The 20,988-nt window shown below is 40.6% G+C and overlaps 1 protein-coding gene across 6 annotated transcripts in view; it reads right to left on the bottom strand.

The window, feature by feature from the left end:
• slc6a9 (solute carrier family 6 member 9) overlaps positions 1-20,988 on the bottom strand; it is a 299,983-nt gene that overhangs the window by 18,921 nt on the left and 260,074 nt on the right. For all 6 annotated transcript variants that reach the window (XM_063064441.1, XM_063064445.1, XM_063064444.1 and 3 more), the window contains 6 exons: positions 20,479-20,610; positions 13,754-14,015; positions 9,805-9,937; positions 6,579-6,713; positions 4,626-4,729; positions 1,416-1,653 (listed from right to left, as the gene is read on the bottom strand). In XM_063064441.1, coding sequence (XP_062920511.1) covers positions 1,416-1,653; positions 4,626-4,729; positions 6,579-6,713; positions 9,805-9,937; positions 13,754-14,015; positions 20,479-20,610 — 1,004 coding nt within the window. The remainder of the gene's footprint in view (positions 1-1,415; positions 1,654-4,625; positions 4,730-6,578; positions 6,714-9,804; positions 9,938-13,753; positions 14,016-20,478; positions 20,611-20,988) is intronic.

Below are 20,988 nucleotides of genomic sequence, written 5' to 3'. Positions count from 1 at the left end.
GTTTTTGTATGCAATGAAAGTGACCTTGCTGACTGGGCTGACACCCTGTCCTGCACAGCCATGGAGAATCTTTCACAACAGCACGGCTTGTTGTATGGGGTCGGGTACCACTCCATCTCCACGGAAGTAAAGTACCAGGCTAATGAAGAAAGAGAGAAATAAAAAATTCTGTTTTTTACAAAGAAAGGGATGTTTTTTTCTCATCATCTTCACTGTATAAATACCAGCATAATGCAATATTTATACATTTCATGAATCCAATGGATATCCTGTTTGGTTTGTAACTATCATATCGTGGCTAGCCATGGGTAAGATCTATTTTAAAAAAAAAAGACAAAAATTGGGGTGAAATTTGCTGCCATTGCACATTGTTGCATGAACTGTCAATGCTGGAGTATTCATGTCTGCTTCTTTATGTTCAAGTGTTCCAGGTCTTCCTGTGACACAGAGTAAAGTAAATGGCTAATAATGTTTTCTATAATTTTGATTTATGATCATTATTTTCTTAACATTAAATGTTCATCTGGCATACAAAAATCATTACAGGTTTGTTTATAAATCAACTGGATCTGTGCTTTTTGGAAAACCATTTGTAGTCCTCAGCACACAGAATTATTCAGCAAGGCAATTTTTGAAAAAAAGAGACTGGGGGCAATTTAAAGTCAAATCAGACCCTGAGGGTGCAAAAAGTGGCAACATCCTTCTCTGCCAACACCAAATGTCATCCTGATGTTCTAGAACGTCATTTCCATTTCCCACTTCAGACAACACTTCGGTCATTGACAAGCCAGCAGGTATTAGAAACTTGTGTTACATTTGTTAGGTTTTGCTTCAATTTATAGGTCAAAGGTCAATACTGTGACCATTATATCACTTAATTATTTTGTTACTAAATATTGTCCACATCTGTAATATCCATTACATTAATGCAGTATGCAACAGATTGCTAGGATGAACTGCCTCTTGCTCAATGATGCAGAGTTGAGAAGCTCTACAAATTTTTATACCAGACTCATTCTAAATTTGTCTTAACACATTTTAGTATGTGGCGTGTTAATGTATGAGGTATGAAACATTATTTGAAAATGGCATGTTCTCTGACATCATTTACAACGGGATTAGATTCACATATGGCATTAAGCGGGGTCTGAAATTAGATCAGAGATTCCAGATGAAGCAGATGAGATCTCATTGTTGTTATCTTGAAGGCTTTTCAAATCAGTCTTGTTTCATACTCAGACAGAGCTTGAACTTCTTTGAAACTTAAGAGTACTTCCAATAGTGAAAGCCAAAATGAGAACTCTGAGTCTTCTCTTCAGGATGTTTTGCTAAATATCTTTTTTGAGACATCTGCAGATTCATCATTCTAATTGAGGATTGCTAATGAAAGAGGAGTAAAGAAAAGTATCTCTCACCTGCGTACCCAACCCCAGAAGAATCAGCATGAAGAAAAACAGAAGTGACCAGAAGGGTGAGATCGGCAACAAGGTCAGAGCCTCTGGGTAGGCCACAAAGGCCAGTCCAGGACCATGATCTGCTACGTTTGAGACATCAACTCCCAGGTGTTCGGCCATAAATCCAAGAATGGAGAAGATGACAAACCCAGCATAAACACTGGTTGCGCAGTTGGTGATACTTATAATGATGCTGTCTCTGTAACAAAGGGACGAATGTCAGTCACAGTAAGGATGAAATTACGTCATTTGCGAAAGAATTAAAGGACTAAAATTTATCCATTTTTAAACACTATTATTTTCTCTTCAGCTCTAATGCAACCCTCAGGAAAGTGGTATCATTTTTGAACATTTTGGTTGTTTCTTTAATGTCTATTAGAGACTGGATTTTTGCTTTTCCATTACATGGCAAATTGTGATCAGAGGTCAGAGTCTAAAAGGGCTTTCCCTGAACCAGAGGTTCCCACTCCTGCTCCTCAGTCAAGGCAAAGCATGCACTTAGCAGCCGGTATACTGTTCAACTGATTTCAACTTTAATTGTCGTTTAACCATATATGAACACTCGTGAGTACAGTCAAATGAGACAGCGTTACTATGGGGTCAAAGTGCAAAGACATCTTACCGACAGTCACACACTGTAAGCAAACACAAGATGAGTCCCAAGGCCCCCCACCATCCTCCCCTACTGATACTGCGACTTGATGCACAGAGGACATGTGCCTGATTAGCAGAGTCCAAACTAGCCTGAACTAGAACCCTTGTGTTTATCTCCTTTTTGTCCATGATATCCATTAATACACTGGCTCAATAGAGCTCTGGCTTTGTTGAAAAGGCTGGGGACATCAGGATGATTCGGGTTGTTGGAGTTTTCCATGTTCCCAATGTTCTCATTGCACCATGGTTGTAATCTGAAGAATCCTGACACTTAAAGGAGAGAGACAGCCACATGATTCATTAAATACGACAGCGAGGTGAACCATCTAGATAATACACTGTGGGTACTTCAGTTGTAATTTAATTAAATGTTTCCAAGCCAAATATGTATTTACAGAAATGGAAGGCATCCAAGTCACAAGCATTTGTGGGTAGTGTACCAAGTATATCTGCAGTAAATCAATATTGACAATTATGATTGAGATTAGTTACATAATCATAATATAGAAAAAAAACATCAGAACTTTGCCAATATTAGGCTCTGAAAATATCATATTATTTCCTTACTGTAAAAATCAATTTAGGCCAGAATTTCTGCAGAATTAGCTAATGATGAATTATCAGATGTGGTCATCTGTGAGCTACGATCATGGTGACACTCACTATTCACTGAAGCGGCCTAACACATGTTCCAAATATAAGAACAGCTCTCAACAAAGAGCAGAGCCGGGCCTTATTAAAGAACCTTATTAAGTTTCACCTACAAACTGAAAGGATGGCAAATACTTTCCTTGCCTGTCCTCAAATGCACCATGTAAGCTTTCCCAAAAGATAATTGCATATTTTGTAATTTAAACAAATAATATGGATGTTGAAAATGCAATTAAAAAGTTGCACTGTGATTGCAAGGGAATGTGAATCGAATATATAAGTGGGTGCTTTTCCTGTTCAAAGGTAAATGCATTTATATTGAAGTAACATTCCTGCACAGTACATGGCATAAATTCAATGAAGTAATAATGGACATAAGAGAAATGGCACATAATCTTAGTAAGTACTTTGCATCAGTTTTCACTCTGGAAGATGCTAGCAATGTGCCAAATATTTGAGAGTCAAGGAACAGCAGTGAGTGTGGTCGCTATTTCTAAGGAGAAGGTGCTTGCAAAACTGAAAGGTCTGCTGGTGGAAAGTTGCCTGGACTGGACAAACTACACCCCAAGGTTCTGAAAAATGTAGCTGGAGTTATTGTGGAGGTATTGGAAGTGATCTTTCAAGAATGGTTCCAAAGAACTGGAAAATAGCAAATATTACTCTATACCTTAAGAACAGAAAGAGGCAAAGACAGAAAATTATAGGCCACTTAGTCTGACTTCAGTGCTTAGTAAGATTTTAGAGTGCATTATAAAGCACAAGGTTTTGGGGGACTTGGAAATACATTACAAAATAGGCCGAAGCCAGCACAGTTTCTTTAAGGGGAGATCTTACCTGACAAATACATTTGAGTTCTTTGTGGAAGTAACAGACAGGATAAACAAAGGAGAGTCCACCAGAGGGTGATGTGTATGTAGAATTCATTGCCACAGATGGTAGAGGAGGGTACAACATTATGTACTGTATATTTAAAGTGGAGGTTGATAGGTTCCAGATTAAAAACAGCATTAAAGGTTGTGGGGAGAAAGTGGGATAAAGGGGTTGAAAGTAAATTAAATCATTCATGATCAAGTGGTGGAGCAGACTCGATGGGCCAAATGGTCTAATTTTGCATGTATGTCTTATGGTCTTATATCTTGGAGAAAGTCCAGAGGATTAGGAGACTTATCCTCAAGATGAAAGGGTTAATGTATGAGGAGTGTTAACTGATTTATTTAACAAGAGGGTGGTGAATCTGTGCAATTTATTGCCCCATACAAATATGGAGGCCAAGTCATTGGATATATTTAAAGCAGAGGTTGATAGTTTCTTATGACAAACAAGAAAAAACCTGCAGATGCTGGAAATCCGATCAATGCACACAAAAAGCTGGAACTGAGCAGGCCAGGCAGCATCGATGGAAAAATGGACAGTCAACTTTTGGGGCTGAAACATTTCAACAGGTTTCGGCCCGAAACGTTGACTGTACTTTTTTCCATAGATGTTGCCTGGCCTGCTGAGTTCCTCCAGCATTTTGTGTGTGTTGATAGTTTCTTGCTTAGTAAGGGTGTCAAAGGCTATGGGGAGAAGCAATGCAAATGTGGCTGAGAGGGAATAATTAATCATCCATGATTGAAAGGCAGAGCAAACTTGATGGGCTGAATGTTGTAATCCTGCTCCTAGTCTGATGGCGTTACAATCTTATGACTCACAATTAACCACAACCAAGGAACGGACAGTGCGTATTTATATAGTTCTTCAATTGTCCATTATTGAAAGTTTGCACTTGAGTTGGCACCAGTACTGCCAGAAATTTAAAACCCTTCAATGAAGAAATTTCAGAGCATGATTCCAAAGAAGGAAGAAAATAAAAGAATGCTTGCAAACCTGAAGCAGTTATTGTGGAACTTGTTGTAAGAAGCCATGGTTATCAGGCCACCCCAAGCACATCCCAGAGAGTAGAAAATTTGGGAAGCAGCATCACCCCATACCTGGAAATGAATACAAATTGAATGAATGTTAGAATTTTTCAATATTTACAATGAAGGTAGTCATTAAATTTTATGTTGGGATTGTGTTTGCCTGAGTTTCCCCACAACCTCTTCTGTAGGAATGGTAACATACACTGGCAACATTATCTCGCAATCACAGTGCAACTTTTTAAATTTTCCATCATTTTTCTCTCCTGGATTCATCAACCTGCTTAATGTGGTATTCTTGTCCATGGTCACAGCAACAGGCTAGAACTTTATCAATTTAGTGGTGGTTTATAGATGAGAGTTCTATGATTTTCAGAAGTGTCTGAAGTGGCTTATTTTAAAAAGTGGGCAAGATGGGACGTGTGTGGAAGAGATTGGTGGCCAACTGTACATCCAGTATGGCCTTGACAAGCAGATGACGCACTATGCTCTACTGTAGCTGAATACTTCGCTCAGTATTTTGCCTGGTCTCGCTTTAAAATCAACCCTTATCCTTAGATGGTTTTAGAATGTAAAAGCAGATCATATATCCAATCAAATACTTACCAACAGAGCAAATCAGCTACTTCTAACCCCCTACCCTTTCCCTGAGACCCTATTGAAATTTTCCTTTCAGAGAATCATCCAGATCCTATTTGAATCCTGCAATTAGATGTACCACCACAATTACACTGTCAGTGCATTCTTGACCTTAATTACTTGCAGCAATTCTCAATAGCACTTCCGATCAAGATGGTGCCTGCATGCAATGCTCCTTCAGTCAACATCTGGATCAATCAAGAAACCATACCTCACTTCTTTTATGTCTTTTACATTTGTTTTTCATCTTGTATGTGATTCTGGAACAGTTGGAGTCTGTGATTTGCAGTTTGGAGATCGATTGGGTGTTTCAACGCTCTGCAGTCTCCGAGAGGATTCTGGGAGGCTGAAGCAATGTGTGTGAACCTTGTGCGAAGAAGGCTGCGGGGTGTGAACTAACGTTTGACTCCATTTCGCTGATTAAAGCTTCCATTGTTCACCGATTAAAGCGACGAGAGAGAATGAAACATTGAGGTGATTGAGGAAGGTGAGTGCTGGCCACCCGCCTTTTCATTGCTGGGAGATCGCTCCGCAACTGGAGAGGGGAAACTGCCTTTTGATCACTGGAGGATTGCTCTGCTGCCACAGAGGGAAAGGCCTGGAGAATGTTACCCAGGTTTTCTGCATTTTGGATATGGACTTGGACTCTGGCCTTTTTTTTCAGTCTTATGTTTTTTTTATATTCTGTGTTTTTTGCCTGATCTTTCTTATTTTTTTGCGTGCAAGAGAGGGAGATTTGGGGGTCAATGTGCCTGTTCCATCTTTGTTCTTTTTTTTGTGTAACGAGGAGGGATTTAGGGGTTGCTGATTGTGCTGCTGATCTTTTCTTTCTTTGTTTCATGGCTATCGGAAGAAGAATGATTTCAGAGTTGTATACTTTATAATAAATGAACCTTTGAAAACAGACAGTCATTTACGTCCCCTCTCAATCTCCTTTCAAAAAAAAATGACTGAGATTGGAAGTTTTTAATTAGGGGAAATCAGGGCATAAATCAACATAAATCCAATCAACTGACTCAAGACCAGATAGAATACAACACTTTTATTGTTTTTAATTATCGTTTGCTGAATTATTGAGTGGTGGAAACTTGCAGATGTGAGGCTGGTTGCAATTGGCTCCCTACTTCTCTCAGTAAGGGAGCACAGCTGCCTGTTACTCCTTCATGATTGCACAGAGAACACTGTGGGCCAAGTCCACAGAAAACAACTTAGTACAATATCACCAAATACTCCTAAGCGACACAATATTTTGTGACCAAGTCTTAAGCTATAAATGGCTCACCTTTGCATCCAAAATCTTGTCCCACTGAGGAGTGAGATAGTAAGTGATGCCATTTACAGCTCCTTTCAGTGTTATCCCCCGGACAAACAGAATAGTCAGCACAACATATGGAAATGTTGCTGTAAAGTACACCACCTGGAAGAATAATGCACCTTGTCAGATCCAGCATGTGTAAGCATCACTGATGAAAGTTCCCTGTCCAGCAGGTTTTTTTTTAGAATGTAGCAGCAATATTAAAACACAGAATCTGATCATTGGTCAAAGAGGGTTTTCCCAGTTATATATGGCTGAGAGGACCATTGACCCATTTGTGGAGACAAAACTGGATACGAAAACCTTCTAATGTAAACATCTTTTGCAAAAACACCAGTTTTCCAAATGCATTTAGAACAAGCATCACAGCATTTTTTTTTCCTTTTGAAAGATTTCAGAGCACTGCTGGCATGTGTCGCATAGTGACAGAACAAAACAGAGCTCTTAGAAAATCTTCCACAGCCAACTAGGGACTAGTCCCCTTTATATTCAGAGTACAGTGCAGTCTCCTTAAATAAATAACATGCTTTCCATTACTGTATTAATGTGGATTCACTGTTGGAGCGTCATGAAATTAATCACGGTGGGTGAGCCCGTGCAATGGGAAATTGGAGGAGTCTACTCTCAGTATAAATTAACATGGTTTGGTATGCTCTGTAACAGCCACTCACACATGAGTGTAGGGTAGAATGAGTCATTCATACTGCTGTGCAAAGCTCCTGAATTGAGAATTAATTCATTAAATCTACTACTAAAAGTGTTTACATTTTGCAAAACTGTCCAAATTGAGAAAAACTGGAGGGTACATAAAAGATTGCCAATGCTAGAATCTGAATTTAAAAAAAAATTAAACTGCTGGAGCAAGTCAGCAGGTCAAGCAGCATCTGTGTGGGGTGAGAACTGTTGATGTTTTGGGTGGAGACCCTGTCTCAGTTGTTACTGCAGAGTCTCAGGCTAGTAGGTCAACAGCTCCTCCCCCCCCCGACCATTACCGATCAGCCCTGTTGACTTTCCCCAGCAGAATGCTAACTATTTTCTCTATTTGAGAATCTTCACTATTTGGGCAGTTACCGGGAAGATAATTACCTCACAGATCACTGACAAAAATTTGCAAGTTAGTGGCTCTGCTTAGCTGTTAAGAAGAATCCACGACAATTTGTGCTCACCTCAGAGTGCCTTTTATTGTTTCTCCTCAATCTCATGATGGTCGTGTTAACTTTAGATTGTGCGTCAGGATAAAATATTAATCCGACCTTCCCAGTATACACATTCTGATATTTGCTTAACGCTTAGTCTGTGTCTTTGCTGTTGCTTTGCTGCTCGTTGGTGGGTGCCAATGCTTTTTTTTGCTGGTGCGGGGAGGGGGAGCCATTGCTTGCTGCTGCTTATGCGTGGGGCGGGGTGCTTTGGGGTTCTAATATTTAACTGTCATTCATTCTTTGGGGACACTCCTGTTTCCATGGATGGTTGCGAAGAAAAAGCATTTCAGGATGTATATCAGAATCAGGTTTATGTGACGTGAAATTTGTTAACTTAGTAGCAGCAGTTCAATACAATACGTAATATAGAAAAAAGAAAATAATAAGTAAATCTTATTCAGTATACTTTATACAGTATACGTATATTAAATAGATTAAAAATCGTGCAAAAAAAAACAGGAATACTATATATTAATAACAGTGAGAAAAGGGCATGCCCTGGGTGCTGGACGGCCTTAATAATGGATGCTGCCTTTCTGAGACACCGCTCCTTGAAGATAGCCTGGGTATTTGTTAGGCTAGTATCTAAGATGGAACTGACTAAATTTACAACCCTCTGCAGCTTCTTTCGGTCCTGTGCAGTAGCCCCTCCATACTAGACAGTGATGCAGCCTGTCAGAATGCTCTCCATGGTACATCTATATTGTCTACATTTCTCTGACATTAAATGTACCTTTGAACCTCTGTTTCACACCCAACATTGAGGGAGCAGTTTGCATCTGTTTGGGGCTTCAAATTATTCTAGTTCATTATGAAGCAGATCAAATGAGGAATTACTGATGAGTATTGAGGTCTTAATACAACTGGCATTGATGTGACTGCCTCAGTGTGTCTGGATGAATAGGACCTATTCCCCACACTGACACAATTTTGGACACATTGATTCAGATCAGATTTTTCACTGTACAGAGTATACTGAATAAGATTTATTTATTTAATATTATTTTTATTTCTGGATGTGGCCATCTCTGGGAAGGCCAGCATTTAATGCCCATCAGTAATCTCCCTGAAAAAGATGTTGGTCAACCATATTCTTTAATTCCTGCCAATTATTCTGGTGCAAGGTACTCTTACAATGCTGTTTAATTGGAATCTCCAGGATTTGGAGTCAATAGCAATGAAGAAATGGTGAGATACTTCAAAACGAGAATGGTGTGTGGCTTGGAGGAGAACCTACAGGTGGTGGAGCAGTGACCGTCCTAAAATGAATCATTGGATCTTTTTCTTTTTTTTCTTTGTACAAGGCATTACTTTTAAGAAACTGGAAATGTTCACAGTGGGTCCTGACCAAAACTATGCTTGTCCCAGTTATACCCAAGGAATCCAATAACTACAGTTTACAATCTACTAGTACTTGTGCTCAGTATTTTAATTCCATCTTCACACAAAATGCGGGGGGAACTTAGCAGGTCAGGCAGCACCTGTGGGTGGAAATGGGCTATTGGCATTTTGGGTCGGGACCTTTCATCTTTCTGAGAATGGAGCATCTGCAGTATTTCTTCTCTCTCTCTTCGTCTCCCTGTATAATTATTGATCTTACAGATTAAGGAAGAAAGCTTCAACAGACAAGACAAGGAAGCATTATTTGAGAGCAGTGTCTACATGGTAGCTATAGATGCGTTATGTTGCTTTGTACCTGCTTCTGAATTACATATGTCTGATTTGCATAGATTCAAAGGCAAAGCTTTTATTTACAACTTCATTAGCATAACTGAGAAGTACTGGGACCTGTGATGGGGAATGTTGTTATATTGTTCCCAATGACCTGGGAAATCTCATCTCTTAGTGTGGTTAATGTCTTTCCCTTTTGTAGGCACACTTTCAAAACTTTTGCCCTTTCTCCAAAGTTCTTGCCCTTGTTGCCAACCACCCAAACCAGGCCTTCCCTTCATGGCATTCCATTGTTAATTTGTTGACAGTAGCACTGTACTTACCTTTCCTGAAGACTTGACCCCTTTAATGAGGCACAGAAAGACTACAACCCAGGCCACAGCAAGGCATCCCAGCAAAGGTAGGCGGACCTCCCCAAAATTTCCAATGCCATCCGAGGTCTTCAGTACATAATAACTGTCAACAAAATTGGTCACAGTCAGGTCATAACAAGGTTAAGTACTTTATTCACCTGCATCAAATTGATGCTTGATCCATGCACAGCATACCTTGATCTCAACATCAAAAGGACAATTGGCATGTTTGAGAGAAGAACAACTTACGAGGGGTGATTGATAAGTTTGTGGCCTAAGGTAGGAGGAGTCAATTTTAGAAAACCTAGCACATTTATTTTTCAACATAGTCACACTTAGTCCAGCGGTCGTGGAGCATACGAACCCCTTCTTTGCAGAAGTCGGCATCTTGGACCTCCAGAAAGTGAACCACAGCAGGGGTGATTGATAAGTTTGTGGCCTAAGGTAGAAGGAAGTGAGTTATACAGCTCTCATTACATGCACGTGCAGTTCAACTCTGAGTGATTATGCAGAAGGTTTGAAGTTAATAACTCATCTCCTTCTACCTTAGGCCACAAACTTATCAATCACCCCTGCTGCTTAACTGATATTGATTTGCTGGGCTTGGGACAAAGATGTTTGCAGCTTGGGAAACTCCCTCCCACTGCCTACACAACACTTGTCCCCAGGGAACAAACCAGTGACCTTTTTGCTCACTGTTTGAGGAGTTTATATTGGAATTTACATAAATCAAGAGAGCGCGTTTAGCTTTGGAAACACTGACAACCCTGTGAAGACTTGGAATTCATCCTTGAGTGTTAGCAATATACAAATGTGACAGTATCAGATGACAATTCCACTAGCCCCCTGCATTGACTCTAAAAGGCAGGAAGTCTAAAATAACTGACAGAAGATACTAAGATTTGGCACTCAAAGAAAGATTATACCCCTGAGTCTTCAAATCATGAACATTAATTTCCATAAGACCATAAGACATAGGAGTATAATTAGGCCTTTTGGCCCATTGAGTCTGCTCCACCATTCAATCATGGGTGATCAGTTTTCTTCGCATTCCTCAGCCCCACTCCCCATAACTTTTGATGCCGTGGCCAATCAAGAATCTATCAATCTCCACTTTAAATACACCCAATGAGCTGGCCTCCATAGCTGCCTGTGGTAATGAATTCCACAAATTCACAATCCTCTGGTTAAAGAAATTTCTCCGCATCTCTGTTTTAAATGGACGCCTCTCTATCCTGAGGCTATGGCCTCTTGTCCTAGACTGGCCCCACCATGAGAAACATCCTTTCCACATCTACTCTGTCGAGGCCGTTCAACATTCGAAAGGTTTCAATGAGATTCCCCCTCATCCTTCTAAACTCCAGCCAGTATAGGCCCAGAGCCATCAAACATTCCTGATTTGATAACCCTTTAATTCCCAGAATCATCCTTGTGAACCTCGCCTGAATCCTCTCCAGTGCCAGCACATCTTTTCTTAGATAAGGAGCCCAAAACTGTACACTATATTCAAAGTGAGGCTTCACCAGAGCCTTATAAAGCCTCAGCATCAATTCCCTGCTCTTACATTCTAGACCTCTTGAAATGAATGCTAACATTGCATTTCTCTTCCTCACCACCGACTTAACCTTTAGGGTGTTCTGCAGAAGGACTCACAAGTCCTTTGCATCTTAGATTTTTGGATTTTCTCCCCATTTAGAAAATAGTCTGCATATTTATTTCTTCTATCAAAGTGCATGGCCGTGCATTTTCCAACATTGTGTTTAATTTGCCACTTTCTTGCCCATTCTCCTAATCTAAGTCCTTCTGCAGCCTGTTTCCTCAACACTACCTACTCCTCCACCAATCTTCATATCATCTGCCAATTTACCAACAAAGCCATCTATTTCATCATCTAAATGACTGATATACAACACTAAAAGAAGTGGTCACAACACCAATCCCTACAGAACACCACTAGTCACTGGCAGCCAACCAGAAAAGAATCCTTTTATTCCCATTCACTGCCTCCTACCAATCAGCCAATGCTCTAACCATGCCGGTATCTTTCCTGTAATACCACAGGCTCTTCACATGGTAAGCAGCCTCATGTGTGGCACTTTATCAAAGGCCTTCTGAAAATTCAAATATACAACATCCAATGCATCCCCTTAATCTATCCTACTCGTAATCTTCTCAAAGAATTCCAACAGGTTTGTCAGGCAAGATTTTCCCTTAAGGAAACCATGCTGACTTAGTCTTATCTTGTCCGGTCTCATCAAGTACTCCATAAACTCATTCTTTAACAATTGCCACCAAAATCTTCCCAACCACTGAGGTCAGGCTAAATGATCTATAATTTCCTTTCTGCAGCCTCCATACCTTCTTAGAGTAGAGTGAAACTTGCTGCTCTGGTGTCATTCCTGCCAGGATCTCCTTCCAATTTACTTTGGTCAAATCAAAGTGATACTCACCCCGCGAGCTGCAATTTTGTCCCATCATCCACCCGTCCTTCCTGACAGTCTGACCGCATACGATCTTTGCTCTTTTACCACCATCTTTTCCTGAGTCCCTTCACTCCGGTTCCCATCCCCCTGCCAAATTAGTTTAAACCTTCCCCAACAGCTCATTTCACAGTTATTAGTATGTTCTCTTAAAGACAAATATTTCAATTATTCAATGTCTTTGGTCCATTAATTAATCATGATAAAGAAGACTCTAATTGTACCATTGCTGCTGACACTGATTTCAGTATGGAGATCAGTAAACAATCCAAACAGACTGTTTCTAAGACCAACTGAGCTTAAGGAGTTCACTGAATCAATTGGAGGGAAATATTTCAGTGGGCCAACAGCTTCCTCCAGTTGTGTGACACAAACAAAGCTCCTTAAAAATATCTTCTATTACTTTAAGCTTCTGACTATTTGTAGCAGCAATTCAATAGGAACATTTTACTTTCTTCACTCTCAATTAATATTGATGCTGAAACATTATCCTTTTTAACTAATCACCCACAGATCCCTTTCCAGTTGTTCTTTCAGGTTTGAAAGATTTCATTGTCATTATTCCTTGTCTCAATACCTTCCAGTCATTATATGGCCACACAAGGGAGGCATTTTAATTTTAGTTATTACCTTTAGGATGAAAATATGCATGATTCTTTGTAACATATCACTGGGGAGGAAAGCCTGACTCATTTGCCTTTAATTAAGTCTTGCACTTTAAATATGGGCAGCTCGATGCAGAATAGAACACAAGTTCTTGATTACCTAGTCATGATGTGCACTCAGTTTCATTGCAGTAATCAAACATGGTAAAAGCTTTGCTCATCATAATGGAGGACGGAGTAGTTATTCTAGACTTCCTGTCAAGTCATATCCTTATCACTGGTGCTAAAGGTTCAGAAGACACAAGAAAATAGGAGCAGGAATAGTCGACACAATTGTCCACAACATTCTCCTAGATCATCTTGAGAACTGGCTTTTCCTCTTTGCTAGTGCTCTTAAATGGTTGTGCTCATATATCTTAGAGAGATTTTTTTTGTGTGTCTCAGAGACCAATTTTTTTTTAAGAGATATGATGTACCTTTTGGTTTTGCTCAGGGAAGCTGACGCGGTCTCCTTTAGGAGAAATCATTAGAGAGCATATATTTTCTAGATATAGCCTCAATTTAGCCCTGGAAATTACCAAAAAAAAAAATCAGTTATAGAAAAAACTCTCCAGGACTCTGGGAAATCCACTAGGAGTTGCATTTATGCTCAAAATGTTTCCACTCTGAACTTCCTTATGGCTTTGTGTGAACTGATGTTTAGGAAGGATTATGGGATTGTGCACAAACACTGTCACTGCATTCAGTAGTAAATAGACAATGAAGAGACAAACTTTAATAAAACATGCTAATATACAGTAGTATATCGCTGTTAAAGGGGAAGGCTGTTCTTACTTCCAGAACTCTTCACTGGGACTGGTCCTCTTTGCAGTTTGGTTCAGCAATGTTGAGATGTTTTGTGACAGCTCAGTGAAGTTGACAGTTCTGTTGGGATTCAGCATGCTGCTGCAATCTTTCCTGTTCCAGTTATTATTGCAGTATGTCCATGGAAGAACTGAAGTCATGGAGGAGAAGAAGTAGTAGAAGGCGATGCAAATGACCACATTGTAGTAGACTCCAATGTACGAGGATACAACCATCATCCCATACCCGACTCCTGTTCATATGAATAAGGACACAAGTCATATAATTCCACAGCACAGTCTTCATGTTTTAGTTAAGAAATGATATGTTCAATGAGGCAAAGATTTCAATGCCTGGAAAATGTAAGAAAAATGAGAACATACAGTCTCCACCTTGGGTCAGATATATCTATTCATGATGAATTCCCTGGAGTATTGTAACGAGAGACATAGAGATGGCAGAGGAACTGAATGCATATTTTGCATCAGTCTTCACAGTGGAAGACATCTGCAGTATACCGGACATTCAACAGTGTCAGGGAGGTGAAGTATGTGCAGTGAAAATTACAACTGAGAAGGTGCTCAGGAAGCTTAAATCTCCTGGACCTGATGGAATGCACCCTCGGGTTCTGAAGGAAGTAGCTGGAGAGATTGCGAAGGCATTAACAATGATCTTTCAAGAATTGATAAATTCTAGCATTGTACCGGATGACTGGAAAATTGCAAATGTTACTCCGCTATTTAAGAAGGGTGGGAAGCAGCAGAAAGTAAACTATAGACCTATTAGCCTGACATCAGTGGTTGGGAAGTTGTTGGAATCGATTGTTAGGGATGAGATTACGGAGTACCTGGAGGCACATGACAAGATAGGCCAAAGCCAGTGTGGTTTCCTGAAAGGAAAATCCTACCTGACTAACCTACTGCAATTTTTGAGGAAATTACAAGCAGGGCAGACAAAGGAGGTGCAAAAGATTTGGTTTACTTGGATTTTCAGAAGGCCTTTGACAGGATGCTGCACATAGACCATAAAACATAGGAGCAGAATTAGGCCATCTGGCCCATTGAGTCTGCTCCGCCATTTAATCATGGCTGATCCTTTTTTCTATCTGCTCCTCAACCCCTGTTCCTTACCTTCTCCCTGTAGTCCTTGATGCCATGTCCAGTCAAGACCTTACTATTTCTACCTTAAATACAGCCAATAACCTGGCCTCCACAGCTGCATCAGGCAACAAATTCCACAAATTCACCACCCTTTGGCTAAAGAAGTTTCTCCGCATCTCTGTTTTGAAAGGGCGCTCCACTATCCTAAGGCTGTGCCCTCTTGTCCTAGACTCTCCCACCATGGGAAATATCCTTTCCACATCTACTCTGTCTAGGCCTTTCAACACTCAAAAGTTTTTCAATAAGATCCCCCCCTCATCCTTCTGAATTCCAGGAGTACAGACCCAGAGCCATCAAACATTCCTCATATGATAACCCCTTCATTCCTGGAATCATCCTTGTGAACCTCCTCTGGACCTTCTCCGATGCCGGCACATCTTCTCTAAGAAGAGGGGCCCAAAACTGTTCACAATACTCAAGGTGAGGCCTCACGAGTACCTTATAAAGCCTCAGCATCACATCCTTACTCTTGTATTCTAGACATCTTGAAATGAATGCTAACATGTCATTTGTCTTCCTCACAACTGACTGAACCTGCACATTAAACTTCAGGGTGTTCTGCACAAGGACTCTCAAGTCTCTCTGCATCTCAGATTCCTGGATTTTCTCCCTGTTTAGAAAATAGTCCACACATTTATTTCTACTACCAAGGTGCACGACCATGCATTTTCCAACATTGTATTTCATTTGCCACTTTCTTGCCCATTCTCCTAATCTGCCTAAGTCCTTCTGCATCCCACCTGTTTCCTCAACACTATCTCCCTCTCCGCCAATCTTCTTATCATCGGCAAACCTGGCAACAAGGCCATCTATTCCATCATCTAAATCATTTATATACGTAAAAAGAAGCGGTCCCAATATCGATCCCTGCAGAACACCACTAGTCAACTGGCAGCCAAGTAGAAAAGGATCCTTTTATTTCCACTCGCTGCCTCATACCGATCAGCCAATGCTCTAACCCTGTTAGTAACTTTCCTGTAATACCATTGGCTCTTGGTAAGCAGCCTCATGTGTGGCACCTTGTCAAAGGCCTTCTGAAAGTCCAAATACACAACATCGACTGTATCCCCTTTCTCTATCCTACTTGTAATCTCTTCAAAGAATTCCAACAGGTTCGCCAGGCAGAAGTTTCCCTGAAGGAAACCATGCTGACTTTGTACTATCTTGTCCTGTGTCACTAGGTACTCTATCACCTCATCCTTAAGAATTGACTAACATCTTCCCAACCACTGAGGTCAGGCTAACTGGTCTATAATTTCCTTTCTGCTGCCTTGCAATTTTCCAGTCTTTTGGCAACATGCCAGAATCCAATGATTTTTGAAAGATCATTTCTAATACTGCCACAATCTCTAATACTATCTCTTTCAGAACCCTAGGGTACAGTTCATCTGGTCCGGGTGACTTATATACCTTTAGGTCTTTCAACTTCTTGAGCACCTTCTTTCTTATAACAGTAACTGCACCCACTTCTCTTCCTTCACACGCTACAACATTAGGCATACTGCTAGTGTCTTCCACAGTGAAGAATGACGCAAACTACTCATTTAGTTCAGCAGCCATCTCCTTGCCGCTCTAAACTTCCTTATGGCTTCCTGCCTCATTTTCTAGCAGTCCTTTATCCACTGTCATTTCTGTTTATTTTTAACATACTTGAAAAAACTTTTACTATCCACTTTGATATAATTTGCTAGCTTCCTTTCATATTTCATCTTTTCCCTTCTAATAATTTTTTTAGCTGCTCTCTGTAGGTTTTTAAAACTTCCCAGTCGTCTATCTTCCCACTAATTTTTGCTTTATTGTATGCCCTTTCTTGGGTATTTCTTCCCTTTTGGAATACACATGTCCTGCACCTTCCACATTTTTCCCAGAAATGCACACCATTGCTGCTCTACTGACATCCTTGCCAGCAGCTCCTTCCAATTTATTTTGGCCAATTCCTCGCTCATACCACTGTAATTTCCCTTACGCCACTGAAATACTGCTACATCAGAGCTGAACACAATCATATTGTGTTCACTGGTTCCTAAGGGTTCTTTTACCTTAAGCTCCCTAATCACCTCTGGTTCATTACATAACACCCAGTCCAGTATAGCTGATCCCCTAGTAGGCTCAACGACAAACTGCTCTAAAAAGCTATCTCATAAGCATTCAACAAACTCACTCTCCTGTGATGCATTTCCAACCTGATTTTCCCAACTGACGTGCATGTTAAAATCTCCCAAGACTATCATAACATTGCCCCTTTGACTCACCTTTTCTATTTTCTGCTGTAACCTGTGGTCCACCTCCCAGCCGCTCTGTTGGGAAGCCTTTATATAACTACCATCAACGTCCTTTCACCCTTGCAGTTTAACTCAACCGACCATCCGATCCTACGAAGCTGCTTAGCAAGATAAGAGCCCATGGAATTACAGGGAAGTTACTAGCATGGGTGGAGCATTGGCTGATCGGCAGAAAGCAGAGTGGGAATGAAGGGGATCCTATTCTGGCTGTCTGCCAGTTACCAGTGGAGTTCCACAGGGGTTGGTGTTGGGACTGCTGCTTTTTACGATGTATGTCAATGATTTGGACTATGAGATTACTGGATTTGTGGCTAAATTTGCCGATGATACAAAGGTAGGTGGAGGAGCAGGTACTGTTGAGGAAACAGAGAGCCTGCAGAGAGACTTAGATAGTTTAAGGGAATGGGCAAAGAAATGGCAAATAAAATGCAATGTTGGAAAGTATATAGTCATGCACTTTGGTGGAAGAAATAAACCGGCAGTCTATTATTTAGATGGAGAGAGAATTCAAAAATGCAGAGATGCAAAAGGACTTGGGAATCCTTGTGCAGGATACCCTAAAGGTTAACCTCCAGGTTGAGTCAGTGGTGAAGACGGCAAATACAATGTTGGCATTCATTTCTAGAGGCATAGAATACTAAGAGCAGGGATGTGATGTTGAGGCTCTGTAAGGCACTTGTGAGACCACACTTGCAGCATTGTGTGCAGTTTTGGGTTCCTTATTTTAGAAAGGATATACAGACATTGGTGAGGGTTCAGAGAAGATTCACGAGAATGATTCCAGAAATGAAAGGTTACCATATGAGGAATGTCTGGCAGCTCTTGGGCTGTATTCCCTGGAGTTCAGGAGAATGAAGGGGGATCTCAAAGAAGCATTCCAAATGTTAAAAGGCCTGAACAGATTAGATATGGCAAAGTTATTTCCCGTGATAGGGGAGTCTAGGACAAGAGGGCACAACCTCAGGATTGAAGGACATCCATTTAGAACAGAGATGCGGAGAAATTGCTTTAGTCAGAGGATGGTAAATCTGTGGAATTTGTTGCCACGAGTGGCTGTGGAGGCCAAGTCATTGGGTGCATTTAAGGCAGAGATAGATAGGTTCTTGATTAGAAAGGGCATCAAAGGGTATGGGGAGAAGGCAGGGGAGTGGGGATCACTGGAAGAATTGGATCAGCCCATGATTGAATGGGAGGGCAGACTCGATGGGCTGAATGGCCTACTTTTGCTCCTATATCTTATAGAGTAATAAAATTTAACGTCTATGTGCAAGTCATAATTTTGCCTCAAAGGGCATGCAGGAAACCTCCACTATTGAGGTCCTTGGAATGAGAGTGCCAATTTGGTGTCATTATTTTAAATTATGACGACTCTGATGTGCAGGCTTCTAGGACAAACAGGAAGTGGCACTGTTCCCACCACAACTTCTTTACAATGTGAACAGCAAAATTTAGCAGAAGTCATATAATTAGTAACAGAAACTGAAAGGGTAACAAGGTTATAATAAATTAAGGAACTGTCAGAAATATACTGAGTAAAGTCTGATTGCTGACCTCCTCTTTCCTAACTCAGGGTTCTCCTTTCGTCCAAAAATATCTTGGCTTTGAATATACAGTGATTTGACACACATAGCTCCCTGGGATGCAGAAAATATAACTCCTCTATGGGAAATAATTTCTCCTCCATTAAGTATGTCCCATATTTCAAAATTATGCTGATAGCATTTGGGGGAGAAGGACACTAAAGCAGAAATCGCCTTTTTCTTCCCTTGTACAGTTAGATAGTTCTATATTTTGGACTCTGCAGACCACTTTGCTGCATGCTATCATGGTTCCTTGCTCAAGTTGGCACCTTGGGGACCCACAATTGAATAGGTAGTCTCCACCCGTTAAGGTTAGACTATCAATCTGCCTGTGTGGCAGCCTCATCCAATTTCACAGGGCAGATAATGTGGTGCCAAGTGGGAAGGGCATTTTTACCTGGTAGTCTAAGACCTCCCAGCAAATTTTTCATGGTTGGTGGACTAAACTTTCACAAAGCATTTGTTCATATGCTTTTCTCCGCTTTGGACATGATGTAACAAATAGTGGTAAATAGCCTTGTCCTGGTAAAATTATTTATATTTGATTGTGACACATTTAGTACTTTGCAGTCTGTCACTGGGAAATGAGCACTCTATTTCAAGCCCCATCAGAGTAATGGATTTGCTGGAGGTCAGAGGAAGTGATCCAAGGATATTCTCAAAGTTGCCAGCAGCAGGGGTAACACTGCCACTGGTAGGTATCACTGTTCCATTACATTCAAAATGAAGCTGGAACAACAGGGTAGCATGAGGGTCTTTCAATCTCTGTCTGAAACACATGGAAAACTGAGCTAAAATGGCAGGAACTATTTCCCTCACATAATAGACCCTGTTCTTTGTGTTGTGGTGGATCCCATCAGCCGCCTCAGAACCCAAGTACAGAGTGGAGGCACATCATCCTCAATCTTAAGGGATTTCCTAACCAGAGTCTTGCAATTATATACACTCAAAGGCAACTTTATTCAGTTTTTCTGCATCTAATAAAGTGGCCACAGAGTGTATGTTCATGGTCTTCTACTGCTGTAGCCCATTCACTTCAAGGTTCGAGATTTGTGCATTCAGAGATGCTCTTCTGCACACCACTGTTGTAACAAGCGGTTATTTGAGTTATTGATGCCTTTCTGTCAGCTTGAAACAGTCTGGCCATTCTCATTAATAAAGTGTTTTTGCCTACAGAACTGCTGCTCACCAAAGTTTTTTTGTTTTTTTACCCCAATCTCTGTAATCTCTAGAGACTGTTGTGTGTGACAATCCCAGGAGATCGGTAGGTTCTGAGATACTCAAACCACCCCATCTGGCACCAACAGCCATGCTACGGTCAAAGTCACTCAGATCACATTTCTTCCCCATTCTGATGTTTGGTCTGACTTCTTGAGCATGTCTGCATGCTTTTATATATTGAGTTGCTGCCACATGATTGGCTGATTAGATATATAGACTCATGAGGTGCACAGTGTAGTAATAATAATAATAGTGGCCACCGACTGTAAATCAAAAGTCTTCAGACATTGCTTCTTCTCACACAACAAAGTAATACTTCCCAGTGTTTAATTTTGCTTATGGATGCAGCAGTCACATTTTTCTGGGAATATCGCTAATATCATCTCAATATACATTTTAATAACATCTCCACCTCTAGCTTTCCTGTGCCGCTTATCCATTCCCCTGGCACAGTTGGTAATGAACTTTCTTACCTTTGAACATAGGGTTAACTCTCCACACACCAAGACATCCTTGGCTGGTGAACTGTCCAAAGGAAAGCTCCAGAAAAAAAAGAGGAATACCACAGAAGACCAGCATGATGATATAGGGAAACATAAAAGCACCTTTAAAAAAGAAGATCCAAGATTACGGACAATACTGTCAAATTCTGAGAACGACTTGAAGGAAAGCTCCTTTAGCAACTATGCTTAAGTTTAACTATAAACTGAGTGCTGTTTACTCGGATTATATAATGGCAATGATGAAAACATGATCGTTTGGGTTAGTTATATTTAATTCTGCTAATAAAGCAAACAGTTTTGTTGTTTATTTTATCTGATGAGGAGTTGCACATTTAAAAAGTGCTAAATGGATGTGTAACTTGGAGAAGTCCCACATTACTATGCCTAATTTAATATTATCACGGCATCTGCTGGACAGTTTTACCACTTTTTTGTGGGTGGAAATGATAACACAGATATAAATGTTTGGCTGAGCTTTGC

Source organism: Mobula hypostoma, chromosome 12 (genome assembly GCF_963921235.1).
Source record: "Mobula hypostoma chromosome 12, sMobHyp1.1, whole genome shotgun sequence".
Taxonomy (NCBI): domain Eukaryota; kingdom Metazoa; phylum Chordata; class Chondrichthyes; order Myliobatiformes; family Myliobatidae; genus Mobula; species Mobula hypostoma.
This window is presented reverse-complemented; position numbering and strand designations above follow the sequence as displayed.